Source organism: Parasteatoda tepidariorum, chromosome 6 (genome assembly GCF_982258835.1).
Source record: "Parasteatoda tepidariorum strain Cologne lab strain chromosome 6, Ptep-v5.0, whole genome shotgun sequence".
Taxonomy (NCBI): Eukaryota; Metazoa; Arthropoda; class Arachnida; order Araneae; family Theridiidae; genus Parasteatoda; species Parasteatoda tepidariorum.
In genome coordinates, this window is record NC_141760.1 from 58,923,074 (window position 1) to 58,948,689 (window position 25,616).

Consider the following 25,616-nt stretch of genomic DNA (forward strand, 5'->3'; position numbering starts at 1 on the left):
ACAGAAAAACTATTTTATTATAATCAATTAAAAAATAATTGTGTAAATAATGGTTTATTTAAAAACTTTATTAATTCCAACTACTAAGAAATGGGACTGTGACTTTCATTATTTAATTTAATTCACATTTTGATTCATACTTCACACTTGGGTACAGTATTGATTTGCATCCGATTCCGCTGTTAACAAATTTCAAACTGAAACTTTTTAATATCATGTAAATAAATTTTTTCATTTAAACAATGTCACGCTATCAGAAAAAAGGATTTATAAACTGAACGGGGGAAATATGTACCACTTGGACAAATGAGTTGTTCGACAAGTAACAGGATATACTTGAAAATAAAGCTAGACAATGTGAATAAAGCTTTCCAGTTATATAGCACATGGATATGTGTCTTAAATATCATGTTTTGTTTAATGTATTATTTTCAAAAGTATATCTTATAACAATGAGATACTTAAGAGATAAAATGCTAACTCTGTATTTAACACAAAATGGCTGTGTCTCAGTACTAAGACCTTACTTACTGTGCTATACTGTTAAAGTGTCCATTCATGAAATTTAATGGGAATTTTCTCTGAAATCTTGGAACGACTGTTTAGAGTCGCTTTTTTGATGTACCGTGCTCAAAGTAAAAAACCGACCACACCCGGAGTAACTTTTGATCTAATGGTTGGATCTTCCCGTTTCAATTGTAAAGGTTCGCGGGGGTTACCTCAAATATGCTAATTAATAAGTGCGGACGATATTTTAAGTTTCGAAATCAGACACAAAAACATATTTTCACCGAATAAACATACTTTATTTTCCCTGGATTCGGGTTTCTTACCCCCAGTATGTAGGGGTTATGGGCGATCATTAGAACAATAGTTATTCAGGATGATCAATTTTAAGTACATAATGTATCAATTTGAGAATACGCAAAATATAACCTTTGAGGACATGAGTATACGTTACAGGGTATGTGAAATGTTACTCTTTACATTACATGTATCTACTAGTACTTAGTGGAGAAGATATTAATTAAACAAGACAGCTTTGAATACAAAATAGTAATCAAATTTGTATTACCTTTTTCAGATACTAGATGTAAAACTTGGAGAAATAGGTCCACCTCAAATAACAGCGTTACACTCTGTTCCTTGCTACAATCGACGAGATGGTGGCCAAATGGTCGATAGCAAAACTTTCCACCCTGTCTACGAGGAAGTGTCTCAAGCCCCTTCTGGGGACAAATCAATGACTGGAAAAAGTTACGAATCGGACTTCGACGAGAGTGGGAAGTTGGGGGGTAGGAGTCTGACAAGCGAGGATGATTTTGCTGAAGAAGACTTTGGTGATGGAAGTGGACATTGCTCCGCTACAAGCAGTGTGCGTGGCTCAACGGGAGGTGATTTATGTAGAGATCCAGTCTCTAGTGATGAAGGTACCGGTGAAGATTGTGATTATATGGTTCACGATTTGCCTGAAATGTTGCCCAGTGACAATTCGTTTAGCTATCCCTCTAAACATAGACATATGCATAGTGGTGTTAAAACAGATAAACTGAGAAATCATCCAGTGCACAGTCATCGGCACGGTTCAAATGTGTATCCCCCATCAGACAGGACTGCTAGTGTTTTACCTCTTACCCAAAGAGCTGTTGATCCTGCTATGGGACATAAATTACATTCCAATTCATCAACTGAAAGGTCGCCACATCATGGTATTCCCAGTCCTTTTGTACACTCCGTGCCCCCTATAAATCCCAGAAATAATTTTCCATCCATACCAGCCAGCCCACAGTGGCCAATAAGCCATGGTTCACCGAATCAAATGGATTATCCCACTAATGCTTCATCGCAAGAAAATATTTATTCAACCATTGATGAAGATGAAGTGGACTATCCTATTCACCCTTCTTTACCTAGTCTAGCTAATACACAACGTGGGACTCCGCTAAGCAAATATAGTTCTGGTTTACCCAAAAATGTCCCACCTCGTGTCGACAGACCAATACCACCGCTAAGTCAACGCAATATGGAAGACAATAGCTCATATGGAGACATTATGCCGACTTATAACTCAGCTTTCATGTGATGGTTATGTTATAGTAAAGGACTTAAGACGAATGCCAGAATTACCTGTGATATACAATGTTATGAATTTGTTTTGCTAAATGCACCAACGCAAAGTCTCATTTATCTAAGACAATTTTTGTTTTCTCTTGAATGTGCGCTACTTTTTATCATGCAAGAGGGAAAAAAGTTAATTTTTCTATTTGTCAGTTAGTCCATTGACTTGGAACATGAACAGACTGAATAAAAGGACCATTGAATGTCATTAATAAATGTCTTTTTTATTGCTGCATGTTCATACATAATTGATAGAAATAAAACATTATGCAAATTTCTAGCTGTTAATTTGTTGTTTCATTTTACCATATAGTTAAAATTAAAATGTAAATTAGATAATGCGTAGATAATTCAACAGCCCAAACCAATAGTTTAAAAAAAAAAAAAATTTCCAGCTCCTCAGTACATAAAGTTTTGCTAATAATACTTTAAATTATTTAAGTTGTAATGCATATTTACATTTATATGAAAAAATATCATTGCAGACTAAAATATTGTTCTTAAAATTTAAAAAAATTAACTGTTCAAAATGATTTACTAGTAAATAATTTAATTCAAAATGTAAGAGTTTTTGTTTTTAATTGATTCTACTCAAAGCCTCAAGAAAGAGAGATGTTAATGCTTTCGACTGAAAAATTGTTTCTTCACACAGTTTCTAAATATCACATACGTCAAAAACTACTGATTTTTGAGCCTCAGTCATGTTCCAAACTCTACTTATTTTTGGTTCCTATAGAATTTGCACAGTCTTTTTTTTTTTTGATGAAAACAAAATTTGCTTGAAATATATATATATAATTGACAGTACATTTTTAAATAAGTTGAGAATTTTTAGAACATTTCCTAAGCTTAACAACAAATTTGGGGAGTTTAACTTGCCCATGCAAGTTAAACTGTTATATGATTATAAGATTTTTTTAACAATCTTAATCTTCATGAACGATTGAACAAAATATTGGAGAGGAGTTTACCGATTCATTATAATGGGTTATTTAATGAAGAAAAACAAAACAAAATTTCTTTTTTCACTATGAAATGTAGTCATTAATATACTTAAATATATCAAAATTGAGAAAATTTAGTTATAGTTCATAGAACCAGTAACAAAAAGTTCTAACTAGCCCATATATAGTTTTTAAAAAAAGCTAAAAATGAATTAATTGTCACAATTATAAAATATGCTATTTCATTAATAAAAAAAAAAGAAAAAAGCAGAACAAAGCATGGAGAGAGAAAACAAACAAATCAGCATACTATTCTTTTATATCAACTACTGGTCTGGAGGACTACAGACCTAATTTATTTTATTGTTGTCAAATTTTAGTTATCCAGGACTGCTATTAATTTCGAGCATTACTTATGTATGCTAAACTTAGTTCATAATTACTGTAAGTAAAATAACTAGAATCAATTCCAACATTAGTTGAAAAGTTATAGTTTTAAGTTTGATTTACACCACTTTGCCATAAATCTATGTAAACAACAGAATTCTTTACATATTCTAAGAATTTAATTATTCTCTAAGTATCTAACATTGCAAATTAATATTAAAATTGCTGTAATTAAAAACTTACTTTTTTTTCTAAATAAATAAATGCACAACATTTATCTGATTTGTTATCTATTCAACATTTCAATAAATCATATTGACACAATAAACTAAACAAAACACAATAAAGTTAACTAACTTTATTTTTTGATACAGAATAAAAGATTGTAAACATAACTAACTTATGTTCGCATGGTACTAGTTTTTTTCACAACATGGCTGCAATCATATTTGCCTCTAACAACTTTTAGTCTCAAACCTGGGACGTCTTTAACTCGACCAAACCGAACAAGAACTACATTATGCTCTTGTAAATTGTGACCTTCTCCTGGGATATAGGCTGTAGCTTCTTTACCATTGGAAAGGCGGACTAATACACACTTTCTATTTGCCGAATTTGGTTTCTTTGGCTTTTTGACTAATGTTTTTAGAACAACTCCTTTCATCTGTGGGTGACTGTCAATTGGATGACGCCGCTTTGTTTTGATTTTTGGTTTAGCATAATGTATGTAATATAGTTGTTTATCCTCACTGGGTTTTCTATAATTATACAACTGTCTTTTTTGTATCTGGGTGTAGGAGACAGCTGCTTTAAGCAAAGGAGTTGCAAATGTATTTGCTGGTGTATGTAAAAATTTTGTAGTAGAAATTACAGGTGGTTTCATAATAGAGGAAATAGTACCTGATAAGAAAAACAAACAAACATGGTAGTTAAATTTTTGTTAGTGCACAATAACTGCACAAAAACAACAAAAAAATTAAGAAGAAAAAAATAGATTGCTACTGGAGTTAAAAAAAAAAAAAAAAAAAAATTCTAATTTAATCGATACCAAAAAGTGTCTATTTATTAAGCAATATTGATAACAATGTATTTTTTTGACTGAATAAATTATTTGACCGGAGACAATCATCAATACAATACAATTATTTTCAAATTCTCAAATAATATTGACATACAATTAACTATTGTCATACAATTATTTTCCTAAGAATATCTTTCAAATTATTTGACTTTTTTCTTCCGAGCCATAAAGAATGTTGCAAAAATTCACATAACTGAACATTTTAAAATAAGAAAGGCACACGAACCAAGTTTTTAAATAAAATAAAAAAAAGTTTTTTTTGTGTGCCTAGATTGGTCAACATAGTCTAGTCAAAATTAAAAAATATAAATTGATTTGTTATAAATTAACAATTCAGACTCAAAATCATTAATAAAATTATAACAAATAATCTCACTTTATTTAAGAATCTAACCTACCCTTTCATCAATAGAAAAAAAAGTAGCTTACTGTGTAACATCAAAAATCAAATGAAACTTGATTTCTCTGAGCATTTCTTCAAGTTTCTTTTTTTTTTTTTTTTTTAACACATTCAATTTTCGAAAAAAAAAATATGGCTCAATAAGTTTAGGGAAAAATATATTTTAAAGTTAATTTTAGTTCAACATTCAGTTCAATAGAAACTATAAAGAATAGGTACTAATTTTCTTCTTCATTTTCCATTGCTTTGAAAACTGAAACACAGATCTAGATTTAAATATCAGCAAATCTAGATTTATTAGTTGAAGCTTGAACTGCAGATATTTTTTGTTATTACTTATAAAATTTAATCTTGTTTCCTTTAAATCAGGCTTTAAGTTTTTTAAAAAGACTGAAATCAATCAAAAGTCTGAAAATTTCCACCCCTGTTTTTAGCCATTTCTCTATTGCCTATAAATGGTGACTTGAAAATAACAGTTAAAAGGAAACACAAAACTAAATGATCCTGACAGGAGTCAAATAAAATAAAGCCGCTTTTAATATTTTCTTTGATAAACAAGGACCATTTATAACACCAGCGCACTAAGACAATGATACAATGTACATAGTCAAGAGCTGTAGTGGCTCGGGAGATAGAATGCTCGTCTACCAATGAGGTGAAACAGGTTTGAATCCCGGCGATCGCTGTAATTTGAATTCCGCACCCGGCTTGCATCGACCACAGTATTGATGTAAAATATCTTCAGTTATTGACAGATCATGTATTAGAGTCTCATTGCCATCAGGCTTACCATAAGAGGTTTTCATCTTCATGTAACACAATGTGTGTTAGCTTCATCAAAAAGTCCTCCACAAAGGCAATTTTCTCCCAATACTTAATCCAGAGCAGTGATGGCTCAGGGGAAAGAGCGTTTGTGTTCCAATGAGGTAAACAGAGTTTGAATTCCGGCGATGGCTGGTCAATGTGAATTCCACATCCGGCTTGCACCGACCACATGGCTGACGTAAAATATCCTCAGTGATAGATCACGGGTTACAGTTCTCTTGCAGTCAGGCTAACCATGGGAGGTTTTTGTGGTTTTCCTCTCTATATAACGCAAATGTGGGTTTCATCAAAAAGTCCTCCACGAAGGCAAAAATGTCCCAATACTTGATTCAAGAGTTTCTTGTATTCTGAATTGGGTTCAAAATTAAAAGGCTACGGAGTTGAACATTTGTAGTTGTAAACCTAAAACATTGGGTCGGCTGTTCAACGACGGCTACAAAATAAAATACTTAATCCAGGAGTTCTCTTGTCTTCTGGATTGGGCTCAAAATTACAAGGCTACGAAGTTGAACATTGATAGTCATGAACTCAAAATTGGGTCAGCTGTTCAACAACGATTATAAAATTTAAACAGTCTGAGCTGTGTGGCTCAGGGGAGATAGAGTGCTCGCCTCCCAATGAGATGACCCGGGCTCATATCGGAATTGAACATTTGTAGTTGTAAACCTAAAACATTGGGTCGGCTGTTCAACGACGGCTACAAATAAAATACTTAATCCAGGAGTTCTCTTGTCTTCTGGATTGGGCTCAAAATTACAAGGCTACGAAGTTGAACATTGATAGTCATGAACTCAAAATTGAGTCAGCTGTTCAACAACGATTATAAAATTTAAACAGTCTGAGCTGTGTGGCTCAGGGGAGATAAAGTGCTCGCCTCCCAATGAGATGACCCGGGCTCATATCGGAATTGAACATTGGTAGTCGTAAACTCATTATTGGGTTGGCTGTTCAATGACGGTTATAAAATATATATGTTCATAGTTGGCCTATCTCTCCGATAGTTTTACACACTCTTTTTGAAACCATAATAAAATCAGTTATACTAAAATTTATTTTAAAGTTTGAAATTACAAATTTTTTCGATGCTTATTTATTGTCCTATTTGATATTTATTATCCTATTAGTATTCGAAGGTCAAAGTTTGTCCTATTTGGTTTGTAGGAAAAACTACAAACTAATGGATCAGCTAAGAAAGGATTAGCACAAGCAATCTTGAAGTATTTAAAATTGTGAAGTCAGAGCCTCTGCTAAAATTTGATTTTAAAATTTCTGACTCACCCAAAACTTTTATCAAAAATTTTCAATCTGTGACACAAATTATTATTTTTTTCTGATAAAATCCCAGTTTTTGAAAGAAAATTTCTTTGATATCAACAACATAATTATTGGTCATCTTAAAGAAAAAAGACAGTTAAGTTTTCAAAGAAATAAATCCTCACTGTGCATGTTGACATGTTTTGTAGTTTTTAAAAACTCTTCATAAAAGAGTAAGCAAAAAAAAAGGGGGGGGGGACAAAAGCATAAGCCAAGATAAAGCCAATTTAATTATTCAGTATAATTATTTTTGCAAAATTTGAGATTTCAGCAATAAATAGAAATTTTAACTTCATGAACAACTGTAATGTAACAACTAACTTAACCTTTTGCTTACGGCTGGTACAGCATGTAGACCACAGATGATGGTACAACATGGAACACCGTAAGCAAAGGGTTAGTATAACAGTGATCTAGTGGAGGCTAAGCAGCCAACTAATTATTTATTTAATCTTTTGCTTACGGCTGGTACAGCATGTAGACCACAGATGATGGTACAACATGGAACACCGTAAGCAAAGGGTTAGTATAACAGTGATCTAGTGGAGGCTAAGCAGCCAACTAATTATTTATTTAACCTTTTGCTTACGGCTGGTACAGCATGTAGACCACAGATGATGGTACAACATGGAACACCATAAGCAAAGGGTTAGTATAACAGTGATCTAGTGGAGGCTAAGCAGCCAACTAATTATTTATTTAACCTTTTGCTTACGGCTGGTACAGCATGTAGACCACAGATGATGGTACAACATGGAACACCGTAAGCAAAGGGTTAATGACACTTGAATATTTTTTGATAAAAATCATGGTTTTCTTTGACAAATTTTGATCACTGCTAAATTTTATGATTTATTTATTCCTGAAAAATTCACCCTTTATCATTTCATATTCCTTTATCATTTTCAGAAGAAAAAAAAATGGATTTTTTTATTTAAATCAAATTTTATTTATTTATTTTTTACACTTACCCTTCAAAGTTCTGTTTAATAATGCTTAATATTACTTAAAAACACTGCTAATAACTAAAGTAATTAATATTTCATGCTAAAATTATTAAAATTAGTTACACAATTAATACTAATTAATCACTAATTAAATCAGTTCATAATTACTTTTGTTTCAAGTTTTGTTACAACAGCCTCATAAATTTTTGAAGACTAAGACCTAGTTTATCAGCTAGGCATTAAATGACATATTAATTTAGGTCAAAAAACCGGAAATAAAATCAATTATTTGGTAGAACAAGTTTTTTGTCATTAATTATATATAAGAACTTGTACTTATATTATAAGCAGGGTTGGGTTTTTGACGTCAAAAAGTGGTTTTTGACATGACAAGGGTATAATACTGGTTTAAACCATCAAAAACCCGTCAAAAATGTCAAAAACTGAAGTTTGCCAAGAGAATATATAAACTTCAAAACTACCAACAGTTGCCATGCATTATATTGAAATTTAATTATACTATAGGTAATCAGCAGGCTTTAAAATATTTTTTAATTAAAATTAAGGTAAAATAACAGATTTAAAATCTCAGAAATTTATATTCAAATGCATGTGCAGAAAAATTTTGCACAAAAATTGTTTAAATATTTATATTTAAAAAATTTTTTTTTTTCTTTTTGATACTTAAGAAAATTAAAAGTTTATTACTCTATGCATTTTTGACATATAAAGAACATATAACTAATATTTATAAAGAACTTACAAATTATGTTGTATAAATACAAACTTGATATAAGATACAAGTGTATAAAATTTTTTTTTAATGTTATACCGAATATCTTTATTATCCAGTATGTTAATTTGAATTTAAAAGTAGTTATATTTATGAATAATGATAAATATAATTCATATTGTTATTATATTTATTTATAATTATTACACTTATCATTTTAAAACAATTTTTATCTCTTAATTTTTTTTCTCCACTTGTATTAAGAATACAAATAATGCATATCTTGAAAGCAAGAAGTAATTATTCAACAGCTGAATATTTAGATATTCAACAAAACTATATCGTATTCAGCAAAATGAAATTCACAAGTATTTGGATAAACTAAATTTTCAGCATAGTAAATGAATAGGCTGAATATACTGTAAATCGACACTAACTACTCTGTGTATTTAACAGAAAGCACTTAAATTTGTATTGTCTTATGTTTAAAAGATTATTAAGAAGATTTAAAAGAATATTAAAAAGATTTTTCTTTAACAGAAGATGTCTAATGTACAAAACTGCTAATGTTTATCTTTAAAAATGTCTAATTTTTAGTATAATCTATACTATACACTAAATTTGGTTATAAATAAATTTCTTAATAATATCACTGCAGATTTTCAATAACACGTGAAAATGAATACATAATATTACAAAAGATGTGAGTTTTCAAAAGTACAAGATTTTGGTTACTATTCAAAATATAAGTGTTTCTTCAAAATTTTAAATTTATTTTTTCTAGAACATATTTAGAAACACTATCCTTTAAAAAATATATAAATTTTATGTATTAATTAAATTTCACATATGAATATAGGTTTTTGACATTTTTGACAGTGAGGTTTTTGACGTGACGGTTTAAACCATGGTTTAAACTGTCAAAAACTGTCACATGTCAAAAACCTGCCAACCCTGATTATAAGTTTTAAAAATATTTGTGCTTGTAATCATGGAAGTAACAGGACATAATTGAAATATCTGTTAGGTAGTAAATTATTTTGCTCACAACAAAAGGAAAATAATAACTTATATTATAAGTTTTAAAAATATTTGTACTTGTAATCATGGAAGTAACAGGACATAATTGAAATATCTGTTAAGTAGAAAATTATTTTGCTCACAACAAAAGGAAAATAATAACCTTAAACAAAACAAATTGTTGTTCATCCAAGAAATAATTTCACTCTGGACACTGAAATTCAAATAAATAGAACAACTGTAAATAGATGAGCAGTTATCTTCTGATATGTTATTAAAATTTGAAGACAGTTGGACATATATGGAAATTAAAAAGAAAAATCTAAAAAAAATTTTTTTTTGACTTAGCCATATTTTCAGATTCCAATTTTATAAACTCACCTTTATAAGTTGAGGAGAAAACAGCAGAAAGGCTTTTAAGAGGTTGCAAAAGTTTCAAGAAATTATTCATTTTGACCTGAAAAATAATGCTGTTTAAGTCAACCTTATAACAATGATATACTGTAGTAAAAATCATTTTTACAATTTATTTATATTGACAAAACCATAAAGCAAGCAATAAATTATTTGTATAAGTTCATAAGGTAAAATACATAAATGTCTATGAACTACTGTAAGAAATTATTGAATTCATTTTATGATCTTTCTTCAAGCAACTTAATTTATACACAGTGAACTCTCACTTATGCACCGGTGTAAGGGGCCAAGAGAAAAAAGAGCATAAGTGAAAAACTTCAAAATTCTAAAACGCAACGTAAATTGCAGCGACAATATGAATAAATATGTTTCTGAAGATTAAATGTTAATTTTTATACTGTTTTGGTATTTACTATAATTATACAAAGAAAAAATTTAACATACCTTAAGACAATTTATTTTCTTACAAAATAATCTTAATACATGTTTGTATTTGCTTTTGCCGACGTTATTCAAAAACAGTTTTTTCCAGTTCATATAAATGGGACAAGGGGGAGTTTCAGAAGCAAAATTAAATTGTAAATAGTCAGGAATAGTGTCTAAAGCTTTCAATACTGCTGTGTGATTTGGAGGAACTTTATCATCTCGTCAGTATCATCCACCACGTTCTCATCGTTCACAAGTTTTAGTTAGATATAAATTAACAGTTCTTCACAAAAAATTTGAGTTTTATGGGAGGGGGTGAAACATCACATGATAAATTTCTAAGAAAAGTACTTGACGTCATAATATGCTGCACAATAAGTTGTTCAAGTACTTCTGTCACTAAACAGATCACTTCCTTTTATTTACTCATAATGTCCATCTGATTGCAAGTAAGTGAACGCGGTCTCTTTCATCTTTGGTATTCCAGGTGTCTTTTTTTTTTAGAAAACAGCATGGGAGTAAAACTAACCTCTGGACAAGAGGAATGGTCATTTTTTAAAAGATGAATGGGCTTTCATTGTTGTTGGTGTAACAGATAAGACACCCTATTCAAAATTCTAGAAAGAATGTCTTTCCAGAAACAGCAAAAATGAAAAGGTCACTGGGGGAAGCAAATTCAATAGGATCTAACAACATATATTTCTTTTTATCTGTAACAAGGATTGCTTATTTGCTTCATTTTTAAATTAAAAAAAAATTTTTTTAAAAGAAAAAATATTTAAAAAAATAAAATGTTAGCCTAAAATTTCGGCTCATAATTGAAAAATTTATTTTTAGAGTGACGCATAAACGAAGGATGTTTATCATTATTCTCCTACTTAATGTACTGGGACCTATAAAAATCGTCGTATAAATGAAAAAGGTGCATAAAAGAGGTGGTGCATAAGTGAGAGGTCACTGTATATATATATATATATATATATATATATATATATATATGCATAACATAAAACTATATAAATTGAGCATAACTTGAATTTAACAAACATTTGTGGGCAAGTTTACCAGTCTTTTCTTATAAAATTAATGTTTGTGAATCATATGTGAGATCCGCTCTATATTTTTAGTGAATTATTATTTTATCAATATACAAAATTATAAATGAGTAAAAATAAAATAGGAGTTCTTTTTGCTGAAGGAAAAGAAAAAAGAAGATGTGGAGGAGACTATAATAAAATAGAACTGTTTTCAGCACAGTGCTGCTTCTACCATCAGTAGTAATCAGGTATCGGTGATAATGTACTTAGCATCTTAAGTGTTGTAAATTGAACAATTTTCAAATCAGGGCACAATTTTCAATCATAGACAAACATCGAACCTTATTATCTTCCTAGCTTATATTTTTTATTATATCATCTGACTTCAATTGAATTAAGACCCATATTAATAAGAAACTGCGTTGGACTTTTTGCTCTTGTTAAAGGCTCATTTGATTGTATATATACACTAACGTGATAAAGTGTTTGGTCGACCTGTTTAAGGTATTTTGGCCTTGTGCGTTTTTTGTAGAGTTTGTCCCCATTATTCTTAATCGTGCCAACATATAATTTACACATGATTTCAGAATTTTTAATCAAAGCTATTGAATCGTAAACATCCTTTTTTGGATAAAATTATTATCTTTGCACAGAGCTCAGCTGAATATTCCTTTTTTTCATATTTTCAGTCATGTAAGAACAAATTGGACAAAAAAAAATGTCACTATTAAATAGTACACACTTAAAATTGCGATCAAGACCCAGAAAATAAATGTGCAAAACTTATTTTTTAAAATTGTATTTTAATTAAATAATATTATCATAAACAAAGTAATTCCTTTAATACTTGCTTTGATGTATGAAAACCACTAAACACGAATCATTTAATATATGACTGATATGAAAATAAATTATATTTGATTTAAAGTGATTTTCAAAGTCCTTACTTAGGTTTCTTCTTGATAAGCAAGTTAAGAAATAGAATAATACATTATTTTATTACATTTAGAATCAATAATCTATAATATTGAGTTTGATCAAAGACTTTAGCAGGCTAGTGTATGTAATGGTTATTGGGAAGTTTCATTTATAATTATTTACTTATATTTTCTTACATATAAAAGGTTCTCAACACTTAGCCAGGTATGTATGATCTATAAGGGACAAATTTCAAAAATGTAACCTTGTCGGAAAAAAAAATGATTTATAGTAAAATTTACACTTGAAATATCAAAATTAAATAGTTATGAATATGACCATGGATAAGAAAGCGGTTCCCAAACTCAATAGAAATAAAATCATTTAAAACTATCAGAGTATATAAAAAAACTGGTTTAAAAGAATTTAACCCTAAACAAGTTTTTTTTTTTGTACATAAAGTTTGGTGCAAATGTTCAAAAATTCATATTTAACAGCAGTTTCCAAAAATAATGCAAAGAACTATCCTTGATCGACTTCTCTAAAGCTTACAGACAACTTGAGAAAATAAATTATTTAAAAACTCAGTTCAGATTTTGTATTAGCTAAAAAAAAAATAAAACAAATAAAAATACCATTAATAAACTAATATTACAAAGCTTCTAAATTTATTTATTGCTAGCGAATTATTCAGTTTGATTGATCATTTGAATATCAATCAGAGCTTCAGGCTACATAAAAAATATATTTTATGGTCCTTAAATTAATTAAATATAAATGTTTGTTTAAGTGGCTATACTTAGACATAATAATATATGTTTACATAGAGCAAATTTTTCAAATTGAAAATTCAAGTAGAGCAATATTCTTAATAGAAAATAAAAATTCTCTAACATAAGTGTTTTTCAAATAGGTATTGATCTCTTAAATAAACAAGTGACAAAACTAAACTAAAAAAAAACAAACTAAATGACATAAAAAGTAAGGAACCTAGGATATTTTAAGCACATTTAGTAACATCAATAAAAATTAGCAATAGATCAAATAATGTTTGGGCTAAATATTAATTAATGAATATAAAAATTGGGCCTGACAAATACTAGTTTATTTAGCTTTTGACTAAATATTCAACCACCACAAATTTTTTTATTTTTTATTTAAACATAAATATTCTTATGCAAAAACCAGGTTAAATACTTTTAGGGGTGCAAAGCTTGATAATGTTTAAACTCGTGATTAATGTGCAAAACTATTTAGTGGAAATTATTATTTTTTTTTTTAAATTGATGAAAGAAGGAAATTATTGAAGAATTTAGAATAAATTCATATCACCTAGTTTTTACAATTAACTGCCTCCAAATTATCATTCGAATATTAAAAATGAAATTAAACTTTTAATGTAAGAACGAATTTAATATAATTTATTTCTAAGTTTATAATGTTTATGTACATGGCAGAAGTTTCGCTATAAATATAATTAGATCAACAATTTGCAGACAACTGTTTGTTTAATTATAATTATAAATAAACATCCACCATGTCAAAAATACCTAAGTTCTAGTACATTTTTCTAAATAAAATTCAATTTTATTTGCACAAAATATGTTAGTTACTAAAGGGAAAAAAAATATTTTTTTTAAAGAAAAAATATAATCAAGTTTTGAAAACTAAAAATCTATATATTAATAGGCTAGCAATATTTTGTCTCGCTAAAAACTCCCAAACTACATAACAGAATTAAACAAATAAGGTGTCGTTTTAAAGGTATTGTTATGTAGATGTGCAATAAGGTCTTAAATTATGAAAATTTCCTTTAATTAATTAATAAAATTAATAATTTAGTTTCAACCAATGAGAATTCAGCAAATCATTTTTCGGGTGGTTCGTATAAGCATTGTTTCCGTAAGCATCGTTTGATTTAAAGCATTTCTGAATTAATAGATTGATAAACAAAAATAAGAGTGGATAAAAAAAAACGGAACTGAATTTCTTAAAAAAAGAATTCCATATCTTTAGTTCCTTTGATAAATTTTTAGTTTCATGAAAAATTTTTTGTGGCAATGGCATCGTGCGAATATTCAAACCAAAACAAACGTGCGAATATTCAAACCAAAACAAACTTTTTACAAACAATTATTTTGATTTGAGATTTAAAACGATATCTTAGTTATTTAGTTCTATTTTTATTTATTTAGTACCTGCTGCCTAAATAAAATGCCTGCTATCAGGCGTCGAAATATCTCTGGCAGACGTCAGAGAAATGAATGGCGGAATTCTAAACGGGAAAGCATTTCTTATTGAGATATATATTCTCTGCTACAGCTCCAAATTTCTCAGCTACATGAAGAAAAGATAATCAAATTGTTAAGGGGGCAGAGAAGTGCATAAAGTTCATTAAGTAATTGATTTCAATATCTGGCATTTTTATTTTAAAATTTAAATTTGTTAAAATGCTTTTATAAGATTGCGAAGCAATATGCAATGGAACTGCGAAGCAGTTCTGGGGGTTGGCGAGCGTAGCGAGCAGGGGGCGGAGTCCCCTAGTATTAACAAATTATTTATACCTACTACAAAATAGTTTAATTAAGTGAGAAGTTTAAATGTTATAATTTAAAAGAAACTAAATATGCCTTTTTAAAATATTTTCCTTGAATTCATTAGTTTTATGATGTTAATAAATTTCACTGTTTAGTAGGCTTTTAAAGGAATTAGATGTACATTGGGACACTTTTCATATCTTAACTTTTGGCTTCAATAATTACAGCTAAATTTACAATCTAAATTAAATCTTAAAATAGAAAAACATTTTCATCTGTATTATATATTTTAATAAAAACGTTTTTAAGAAAAATATTTGCCAGCCACTTAAAGTAGAAACAGCAAATTGTTTCAAAGTGTAACATCTGATTTTACCTTGGTACAGCTTAATGATTTATACAAAAAACAAAGTTTTTTTTTTTTTTTTTTTTTTTTTTTTTAACCCACTGGCGGTTTAGCAAATGGCAAAATTTGGAGAATGTTTCATCCCTGCACACTATTTCCTTATCTAATAATATAGAAAAACTATTTTGCTATGCAAAGAAAACTGCAGGTTAAAATACACCTATTTACGTGCAGAACCACCAGTAAGTTAAGACATAAATTATGAAAATACACATATGTTTACACAAAAAAAGGAGTAAGGTTTTAGTTTAAACATAATAACACAGTATGGTGAAGAATGGACAAAATATGAGTATATAGATACATAATTTCTGATTGTGCTTATAGTAAGAAAAATGGCAGATATTAATACCTCAATATTTTATGTTTCCAATTTAAAAATCCAGGTATTATAATTTTTTATGACTGGAGATCAAAGATTAAAACTGTTTAGATGTTTTTTTTTTTTAACAAATTATGAACTTTCTGTAAAATTCAACTAAGGAATTTTATTTGGTTATGGAACAAAAAAATCAAAAGCTTATACAACAAGTTCATCGTTCCGAAATTCATTAACTAAATGATACGAATACAGTAATTATACATCAATTTAAATTCATGTATTAAAAAGATTGCTATAGAGATTAGAAAATATTCCCTTATAGCAAATTTTTTTTTCCATATTGCTAAAAATTATGTACCTTCAAGATGTTTTAGATACAACCCCGCATTGTTTAAATAAAACTAAAATTGTTGACAATCTAAATTAACTATATAATAACTAGAACTTTTAAAAAAGTTTTATGGAACAAAAAACTAAAAAAAGTTTCTAAAGTTTTGTTCCATAAAAAAGTTTTATGGAACAAAAAACTAAAACATGGGAAAACTAAATTTATTATAGAACCACATAAAATTAATTGAATAACTTTATAAAGTCACAATCAAAAAATGTAAATAGAATGACATGAAATATTTACCTTTAAGAGATATTCTTTCTCTCACCAAGACTTCAGGTGCCAACTCTTGCACAGAAATAATCTATTGGATAGTATATATATATTATATGAATGTGTAATAAAAATACATAAATTAACAATAGATTTTGCCTATGAATGTTTAAAGCTGCTAATTCAGATGTGAACTAGTACAGTATGGAAAAAAATAGGGAAACCTTTTAAGTTTTTCTTTTTGGGTGATTTTTGTCAAGATTTTATTTTAGAGACATACAAGCTGTTATTAGGACACTTAATTACTAAACATAATCATACTATAACAACACTTTTTGTCTAAAAATATATATTTCATTTAAAAAATTTGATTTGAGAGAAAAATTATGACCAGGTAAGAGATAGAAAGAAACTTTATTAAGTGTGGGTATTCATGATATCTGAAAAATGATTGAAAAGAACAGAGGTACAAATTTTTGTAAAAATAAATAAATAAAAAATAACAAAGGGGATTAAACAATAGCAGCATTTAGAGGATCTCTCATTTTCTCAGCAAATAATAAACTCAGAATATCAAGCTTAGCACAAAAAAAGATCATTCGAATTCTAAAAAAATATAAAAAAGTTCTTTTCCACAGTGGAAACACTTGATCCAGATGGCTTTCTGTTACAACAAAACAATGTGAGTCCTCACACTGCGAGACAAACCATAGAATGGCTTGATGATAATGGAATAAATATTTTAAAGTGGCTTGCTTCCTTTCCTGATATCAGACCTACAGAGAACTTGTTTGGGAATAGTGAAAGAGAAACTTGAAAAAGCAAGAATATAAAAGGAAGGTTTGGTAATAAAATATGGGACAAAACAGCTAGCAAAACTCTCAAGTCTCTCGTTGAATCTGTGCCAAATCCTTTCAAATGATTATTAATGCTAAAGCAGAAAGAATTTATTACTGATTTATATGTATAATGTTGTATAAAGATAAGACATCTTGAAATGAATTTTAATTTTTGATACTAATATTTATTCATATAAATAAAGCATTTGTTGAAAGTCTCAATTTTTTTTTTGCTCTGTACTGCACTGACATACTAACAGCAAGTACTTTAAAATGTATAATCATTATACATTTTAAAGAACATGTATAATCTTCATGCATTTAATGCATGAAGATTACACTTTTTTGTTTTCTGAAATGATTTAAAAAGAAGCAACAACCTTTTGTGACAGAAATGAAGTTACAATATAAGTACAAAGTTACTGTATCAAACTAATTCATGGAAGATTAATAAATATAATTTTAATTTTTTCCAAATTTGAAAAATAATAACACTGACATGTAAAGATTAAGCAGTCAAATTAAAAGTTATTTAATTTAAAATTATATCTTATAAAATAGTAATTACCCTAAGTTTCAGTAGCAATGGATTTTTGTGACATATAGCTGGGACCAAGGTTTTCTGTAAGACTGTAAGAGAAGAAAATAATTTCTGTTAAATATAACAATAAAAATTACAAAAATTTTTGGAATGTAAATTAATACATTTTATGCAGTAATTAACACAATTATCAGGTAATAAGTTTAAACTTACAACACAGTATTTAAAATCGAGTTCAAAATCTCAGTTAGCCCTGAACTTTTGGGAGATAAATATTAAACTGATGTTTAGTATTAACTTGCTATGCAATTTTAAAACAATGAAAATTTCTTTTGTTAATGAATATCAGTCGTTTATGAGAAACATTGTTTTCAGATGTATAGTCGCTCTACATGTACAAGTTTTTTTTTCTCAGCTTATCTATTTTTTACCAACCCAACATAAACCTATGCTAAAATCCCAATTTACCAGATTTTAGAGTAGTATCCATCTCTGGATTATATTTAAGTTCAAAATAAACTAATTCTGTGCCCTAAAAATAAACTTCTGACTTTTTACAGTTTCTGAGTCTTTTTCATATTGAAATTTTTCACTCCTGTCAGAATAAAAGTAATCTAATTTAAAAACTGTCAGACTCTGTATGAATTATGAGCCATAATAAATATACTCAAATATTGAATATATAGATCGTGGCTGTTCTTGTCCCAATGACATGAGCAAATGTGTAAATAACATACATTAAACAATAATTCGTAATGCATCAAAATAATTCCTAATGCAGCAGAAAGATTTATAAAAAAAAAACTAATAATAAAAAAAGAGATATGAAACAGGTTACGAGAACTTAGCAAGTGATGCAGGGAGCAAAAAATTAAATTAGAATAGACTTCCCAATAGTATTGGGAAATGGCAGATACTCGAAAAATCATTAATTAAATTATTAGAACTTTTTCAAACTACAGAACAACTCCTAAAAATCAAGTTCAGAAAATGAAGCAGCAGAAAACGCGAACCTGTGATTAAAATTCCAAGGATGTAGACTGATGGAAGATCGGGCAGTGTCCTGATTTTAGAAGAATTAAATTTTTTGGAGTCATTTCATATTTTGAAAAATTCTAATAATTTAGTCAATAATTTTTAAAGTATCCAAACTTCGAATTTAATCTGTTGCACCCTGGGATTCCTGCCAAATCCCCTCCACCTGTGTCTTATCTTCCTTTATCTATAATCCAGTGTAAATTTGTTCCTGGATTTCTATTGGTTAAAAAATTTAATCAATTATTTAACTAAAATGTAATCATTAACATGAAAATTGAAATTTCAATTTCCAGAGTTAAAAATAAACTAAAGAGTAAATTTAACAGCACAACTATTAAAAGGAGTATGAACCAGAAGCTCACAATTAAATATATATATATATATGCTAACAAAAGAACACACTATGCATATTAAAAACTATTTTTTTTCCTAGTTCACAAATATACATTAAAATGTATTGTAATTTAGCTATGTAATTTACGTATTTGTAAAACCTATGTAATTTACGTATTTGTAAAGTAAGTCTTCAATAACCTAATAGATTTAATACAATATGAGATTGATGGATATAAATTCCTTTTACCTGCAGGAAAAGAAATAAAAAGAAACTTATAATACTTTGCCTATTATGTATCAGTTTTCTGCAACAAGGCCAAATTAACAATCCATTTTTACTGTTATGATTTTTGGTAAAACTCTTCTAACCATCACTTTCTGCCCATCTGAATTACCATTTTATGCCACCAACATGGCCGGATTAACCTATAGGCACACTAGGCACGTGCCTAGGGCCTACGAAATTTAGAGGCCTACGAAAAACTTGGGAGAAAAAAATTTGTTGACAAAAATAATTTAGCTTTAAAAACAACAAGTGTATTTTGCACAGAATTATGAAGATACAAATAAAAATATAATATTTTTCGGTAATAAATTATTTTGCAGAATCTTATGATCTAATATATTGCTTTTTTGCGATTTTTAGATTCAACGAAATCTTTTATTATGCTGTCGAATTCCAAACTACGCAAAATGTCGTATTCAATAGACATAAGTGCGAGCGATGCCAAACGATCTTGATTCATTGTTGAACGCAAATAATTTTTATCAATTTTATCCTGGAGAAAGATCTTTCTCCTTCTGCATTTGATCCAAGAATCGACAAATATATTCTTAATGCAATATGAACGTTAGGAAAAGTATTCACTAGTTTATCTTTAACATAGTTATTGATCGAACTAATCATAATGGTATTATCGATATCGACTGCAATATCGGTAGTATGTCGGTATTGCAGATAAAGTTCGATAAACAAATTTGTAAATTAAAATCCATATTAATAAAAATGTTAAAAAAAATATGCAAGAAAATTTTAGCATATATTTTGAAAAGAGGAGATGGGGGGAAGGAGGGGAGGGCCCAAAAACGGGTATGCCTAGGGCCCACGAAAGGTATAATCCGGCTCTGTGCCTAGGGCCTACGAAAGGTATAATCCGGCTCTGGCCACCAAAGAATATTTGTTTCGTTTAAATGACACCAATAGCACATGAATGAAACAGAAATGGAGCATACTTGCTTTCAGTGCGGTTCACAAAAATCACTAATCAAAATATTTTTTCTTTCGACGTCGAATGGAAGTGCCGCAACCACATACAGCGCATTTACGTTTGCAACCGCCCGCCGATTCGATATACGCATACACAAGAGGAAGTTCATCTCACATGAACAATCGCACGCGCGTCAAGGGGAATCACATACAGTGAGAATACTCGGCTGTCGCACCCCCGATTGCCGTTCAGAGAATCGCGATGTTGAAAAATAGCTGAAAATTTTGCCATTCAAACGCGTATTTTAACCTAATATTTCAGTTTAACATTTAAATAAAAGAAATGTCTGCTAAATGTTTATGAAATAGCGATAATTAAGAAGTTAACAGGGCAACAATTAAAATCTGAAATTGTGACAACAAACACTGCATATCTAGATGAGATAAATAAACAATTTGGAGAACAAACGGAACAGCTTCCATTATTATTATACATAAATAAACATTTATACAAAGATTTCTTCTTTTACTCGGTATCAATTAGAAGTCTCTCACTGATCTATAAAATAGCGATAGTTAAAAAGTTAATAGGGCAATAATTAAAATTTGATAATTTGAGACCAAACACTGCATATCTAGATGAGATAAATAGACAATTTGGAAAACAAACGGAACCGCTTCCATTATTATTATACATAAATAAACATTTATACAAAGATTTCTTCTTTTTACTCTGTATCAATTAGAAGTCTCTCACTGATATATCTACTATAAAATAGCGATAGTTAAAAAGTTAATAGGGCAATAATTAAAATTTGATAATGTGAAACCAAACACTGCATATCTAGATAAGATAAAAAGATAAAGAGACAATGTAAAAGACAAAGGGAATAGCTTCCATTATACGGATATCATGCAAGAGAAAAATAAGTACTGTAAGCTCTATTAAAACGAAATTTATCACTGGCTTCCTTTCTTAAAAGACAAAAATTTTATTTTCATATTTATAGATTTTTTGAAGAGCCTTTAATCAAAATTGAAGTCTTTTTTTTTTTTTTTTTTTTTTTTTTTTTTTTTTTTTTTTCTATGTGCAAGGGTATTTTCTACAATTTTCTTTTTAAAAAAATTAATTATAAGACACTAATTTTTTTAAAGAAGTTTCGACCGACCCTAAGAAAATTGTCTTTGTTTTCTCCCCCTCCGCATTTTTTTTTTTATCAAGAACCAGCAATTCTTCCAAACTTGCAACAGCTCTCCTGAGAACACTTTTCAGCAACTTTTATATACAATAATTTATTTTTTAGTATTTCAGGATATTGGGCTTACAAGAGAACTAATTATCAGCAGTGCAGAAGAAAACTAAAATCCTCACGAAAAAACAAACTACGTACATATCACCTTGTGAAAGCACTACTGGAAATAGCAAACTAACTATCAAAAAGTAAAAAAAGTAAAAAGATATACTCTTCCATTTGTAACATTAGCATCTCGGCTCTATTGTAATTCGGAATTTTATATTTTATACTTTTTCTTCAATTTTCATTAGCTTTGTGTTAGCATCTTAAATTGTATTTAATGTATACGTATATATACAATATATATACAATAGTGGGAATACGTATGTATATATATATATATATATATATATATATATATATATATATATATATATATATATATATATATATATATATATATATATATATATATATATATATATATATATATATATATATATATATATGTATGTATATGTCCTGATTCTCTGATCACCGGGCCGTGGTAGTCCTTTGATCAGAGAATCGGAGTTCCTGTCCGGGCAGCCTTGTTTCGATCCTCGACTCCCCTAAGACCCTCGAGTGCATACGATATACGTGCTCCCAAAATCAGTGGAATCGAATGTCCTGTGGTCGGTCACTGAGCAGTACCATGAGTATAGAAAATTTCCTTCTCTTTCAGACAGATCTATGCCTTAATTGAGGGGATGGCCTAACAAATTGTCATGGCATGTCTTCGGATCTTCCTTAGGGTTGTCTCCCAGACCGTCGCCAATAGCTCATTGTGTAACTCTAGTGTGAGGTAAATAAAGTACCTACCTATCTTTATATATAATAAAATGAATCATTTGTGTGTGTATGACTGTCTCTTTACCAGATTGGAGGTAAACGGTAGACTCTAAGCATACGAAATTCAACATGAAGCTGAATGATAACAATTGCGAATTTTTACGAAGCCTGATTTTCGATTTTTAATCAGATTTTTAAATTCGAGCATGTTTTAGAAACTGAATTTTCTAATTGGCTTAGATGAAGCCATTGTTTCAAAATGAGCCATAGACGAATTTGTTTTGTCAAATATTTTAAAGACAAAACCAGTGGTGTCGTGTTCGATAGCTTATAGCTTTAATCTAAAAAGTTGTTTATTGCGCGTTCTGGAATACTTAAATATTTTTTATTTGTTATGTCAGGTTATCTGAAAGATCAGCATGATCGGGCTAGCATAAGTGGACTACGTCACCTGATTAATATTCTTAAGGTTATCTGAAACCACGTGTTTATATTGTTTATAGTGATGCTTTTTAAAACGGATTTTTATGAAACTAAATATATCGATATATTTAGTTCCGCTATATCGCCTATAGCGATGTAGTGGAAGTTCGTACGGACAGGGTGAAGTTACATGCGCTTAACTAGCTGTTTATTTAGAAAACGAGGTGAATAAAAAGCCGATATAATTATTGACATCAATGATAATTAGTTTCGGTAATAGTTGTAAATTGAAGTTAAAAAATAAGCCATGTTCTAAAAAGGAAAACTAATTAGAAAATTGGAACTAATTCGCATTAAAATTCGATAAACTAATATTGATGTTAAAGATGCTTAATTACTTTTGGTAATGGGTACTAATTTTATTTTTATTTTATAACCATCGTTGAACAGCCGACCCAATTTTTTGGGTTTACGACTTCTAGTGTTCAACTACATAACCTTGTAACTTTGAACCCAATCCAGAAGACAAGGGAACTCCTAGATCAAGTATTGAGTGAATGGGCCTTCGAGGTAGACTTTTTGATGGAGATAACCCGCATTTGCGTTAGATGGAGAGGAAATCCACAGAAACATCCTGCGGTTAGCCTGATGGCATGGGGACTCTAACCCGTGATCCGTCTACCATTGAGGATATTTCACGCCAGCCCTACGGTCGGTGAGAGCCGAGTCCGAAATTCGTATCGACCTGTTATTACTGGGACTCGAACCCGGTTCACCTCATTGGAAGGCGTACGCTCTATCCCTGAGCCGCCACGGCTCTGGAAATGGGGATGTCCTCTCTGGCCCAAAAGATAACCACACCTGTTACTAATGATGTTCAGGCGCAGAGAGGGAGGAAGAACTCCGAGAAAGCTTAGGGGTTACACAATGAGATTGACATTGGCGTATTTTAGTACCTTCGAATCCTGCTACAATTCTTGAAGACTAGAGACTCGCCAATTCTCTCATGTCTTAAAAGAAGTTGCATACTAGTATATTAGAAGTACTTTAACTGAAGCTATGCACTAGGTATTCTTCATGTTATTACTGAAATTAACTTTTTATGGACTTCGTTTTAAAGGAATGTCTATCAGTAATTCAGTATTTTTTTTGTGTTCTGAAAGTATTAATACAAAAAAGTCACTAAAATTGAATTGAAATGAAGAAAAATGTGAAAGAAGTTAAGAATGTTTTTCTGAGGTGGTAGCATATACACACATATTTATTTGCGAGAATTAAATTTTTATAAATTTGAATTTTTGAAACATTCGTTAACTACAAATAAAATAGTAACGAAAAATTAAAATAAATACAAAAAAATTGCTTATTTAAAAAAATACATCCACAGAAAATTTTAAAATCATATAAATTTTTATAAGTTATACTGTCCAGTTTCTGTACATTTCTTGCGATCAATGGTAACTAACGTAATGCTTATTGATTTAGTTCTCGATTTAATGAATGCTACTTAAATTAGTTTTCTCGTTCACAACGCATAAATATTTTCAAATGAAAGTAGATAACCATGTAGTTACGTTTTTTAGGTAACGTCAAAATTAGACAGACGTCTGAGAAATAAATTTGGTAATTATAAAAATTCATTTCCGGATAAGTATCTAATGAGGAGAAATTTCTGCATTAATACATGAAAAAAAAAAAAAAAAAAACTGCATACTGAACATTGAAAAGAAAGTTTTCTTAATAAGACTATTTATGAATTTTCTTTTTAAATTATTTTCACCTGTATTTTGAAAGAAAAATAAATAAGTACTGATATCATGAAATATTTTTTTTTTAATTTACTTTCCGGAGGAATAGATTATTAGTAACGCTAAAAAAAAAAGGAGACTGTTTATTTTCCTGCGGAAATTTAAAATATAATTTTTAAATTACTTATTTATTAGTAAATTAGTTCAAAGTACTTGGTGCGTATTTTTCCTAATAAATTCCTTGGTACATATTTTCCTTACTGAACATTAAAAAAAAAGTTTTCTTAAGAAGACTATTTATGAATTTTCTTTTTAAATTATTTTCACCTGTATTTTGAAAGAAAAATAAATACTGATATCATGAAATATTTTTTTTTGTTAATTTACTTTCCGGAGGAATGGATTATTAGTAAAGTTTGAAAAAAAGGGACTCTGTTTATTTTCTTGCGGAAAATAAGTATTTGAAAAAAAAAAAAAAAAAAAAAAAAAAATTTATTAAAAGATCCGAGTCAAAATTTTAAAAAATACATAGATTTACTTGCGTTTTATAGTATTGTTACAAGATTAAATTTTACCTTTAATTTTTACAACATCATCTATTTAACAGTATTTTTACAAGATTAAATTTTACCTTTGATTTTTACAACATCATCTATTTAACAGTATTGTTACAAGATTAAATTTTACCTTTGATTTTTACAACATCATCTATTTAACAGTATTTTTACAAGATTATATTTTACCTTTGATTTTTACAACATCATCTATTTAACACTATTTTTACAACATTAAATTTTACCTTTGATTTTTTACAACATCATCTATTTAACAGTATTTTTACAAGATTATATTTTACCTTTGATTTTTACAACATCATCTATTTAACAGTATTTTTACAAGATTAAATTTTACCTTTGACTTTTATAACATCATCTATTTTACTGATTACTTAAACAAAATTGAATGAGAATAATAAATAGTA

The 25,616-nt window shown here is 29.0% G+C and overlaps 2 protein-coding genes across 6 annotated transcripts in view; one reads left to right on the top strand and one right to left on the bottom strand.

Moving 5' to 3' along the window:
• LOC107440268 (uncharacterized) overlaps positions 1 to 2,406 on the top strand; it is a 177,401-nt gene extending 174,995 nt beyond the window's left edge. Inside the window, exon 4 of the mRNA XM_016053147.4 lies at positions 1,085 to 2,406. Coding sequence (XP_015908633.2) covers positions 1,085 to 2,083 — 999 coding nt within the window. The 3' untranslated portion in view covers positions 2,084 to 2,406. The remainder of the gene's footprint in view (positions 1 to 1,084) is intronic.
• Positions 2,407 to 3,792: 1,386 nt separating this feature from the next.
• Positions 3,793 to 25,616, bottom strand: part of tko (30S ribosomal protein S12 technical knockout) — a 54,019-nt gene continuing 32,195 nt past the window's right edge. The window contains exons 1-5 of one of the 5 annotated variants that reach the window (XM_087165909.1): positions 19,478 to 20,395; positions 17,844 to 17,905; positions 16,467 to 16,527; positions 10,151 to 10,226; positions 3,793 to 4,349 (exon numbers count right to left, since the gene is read on the bottom strand). In XM_087165909.1, coding sequence (XP_087022035.1) covers positions 3,850 to 4,349; positions 10,151 to 10,220 — 570 coding nt within the window. In that variant the 5' untranslated portion in view covers positions 10,221 to 10,226; positions 16,467 to 16,527; positions 17,844 to 17,905; positions 19,478 to 20,395 and the 3' untranslated portion in view covers positions 3,793 to 3,849. Of the gene's footprint in view, positions 4,350 to 10,150; positions 10,227 to 16,466; positions 16,528 to 17,843; positions 17,906 to 18,829; positions 18,992 to 19,437; positions 20,396 to 25,616 lie in introns of those variants that run through there. The other 4 variants (XM_087165907.1, XM_087165908.1, XM_087165911.1 and 1 more) reach the window with 4 other exon arrangements.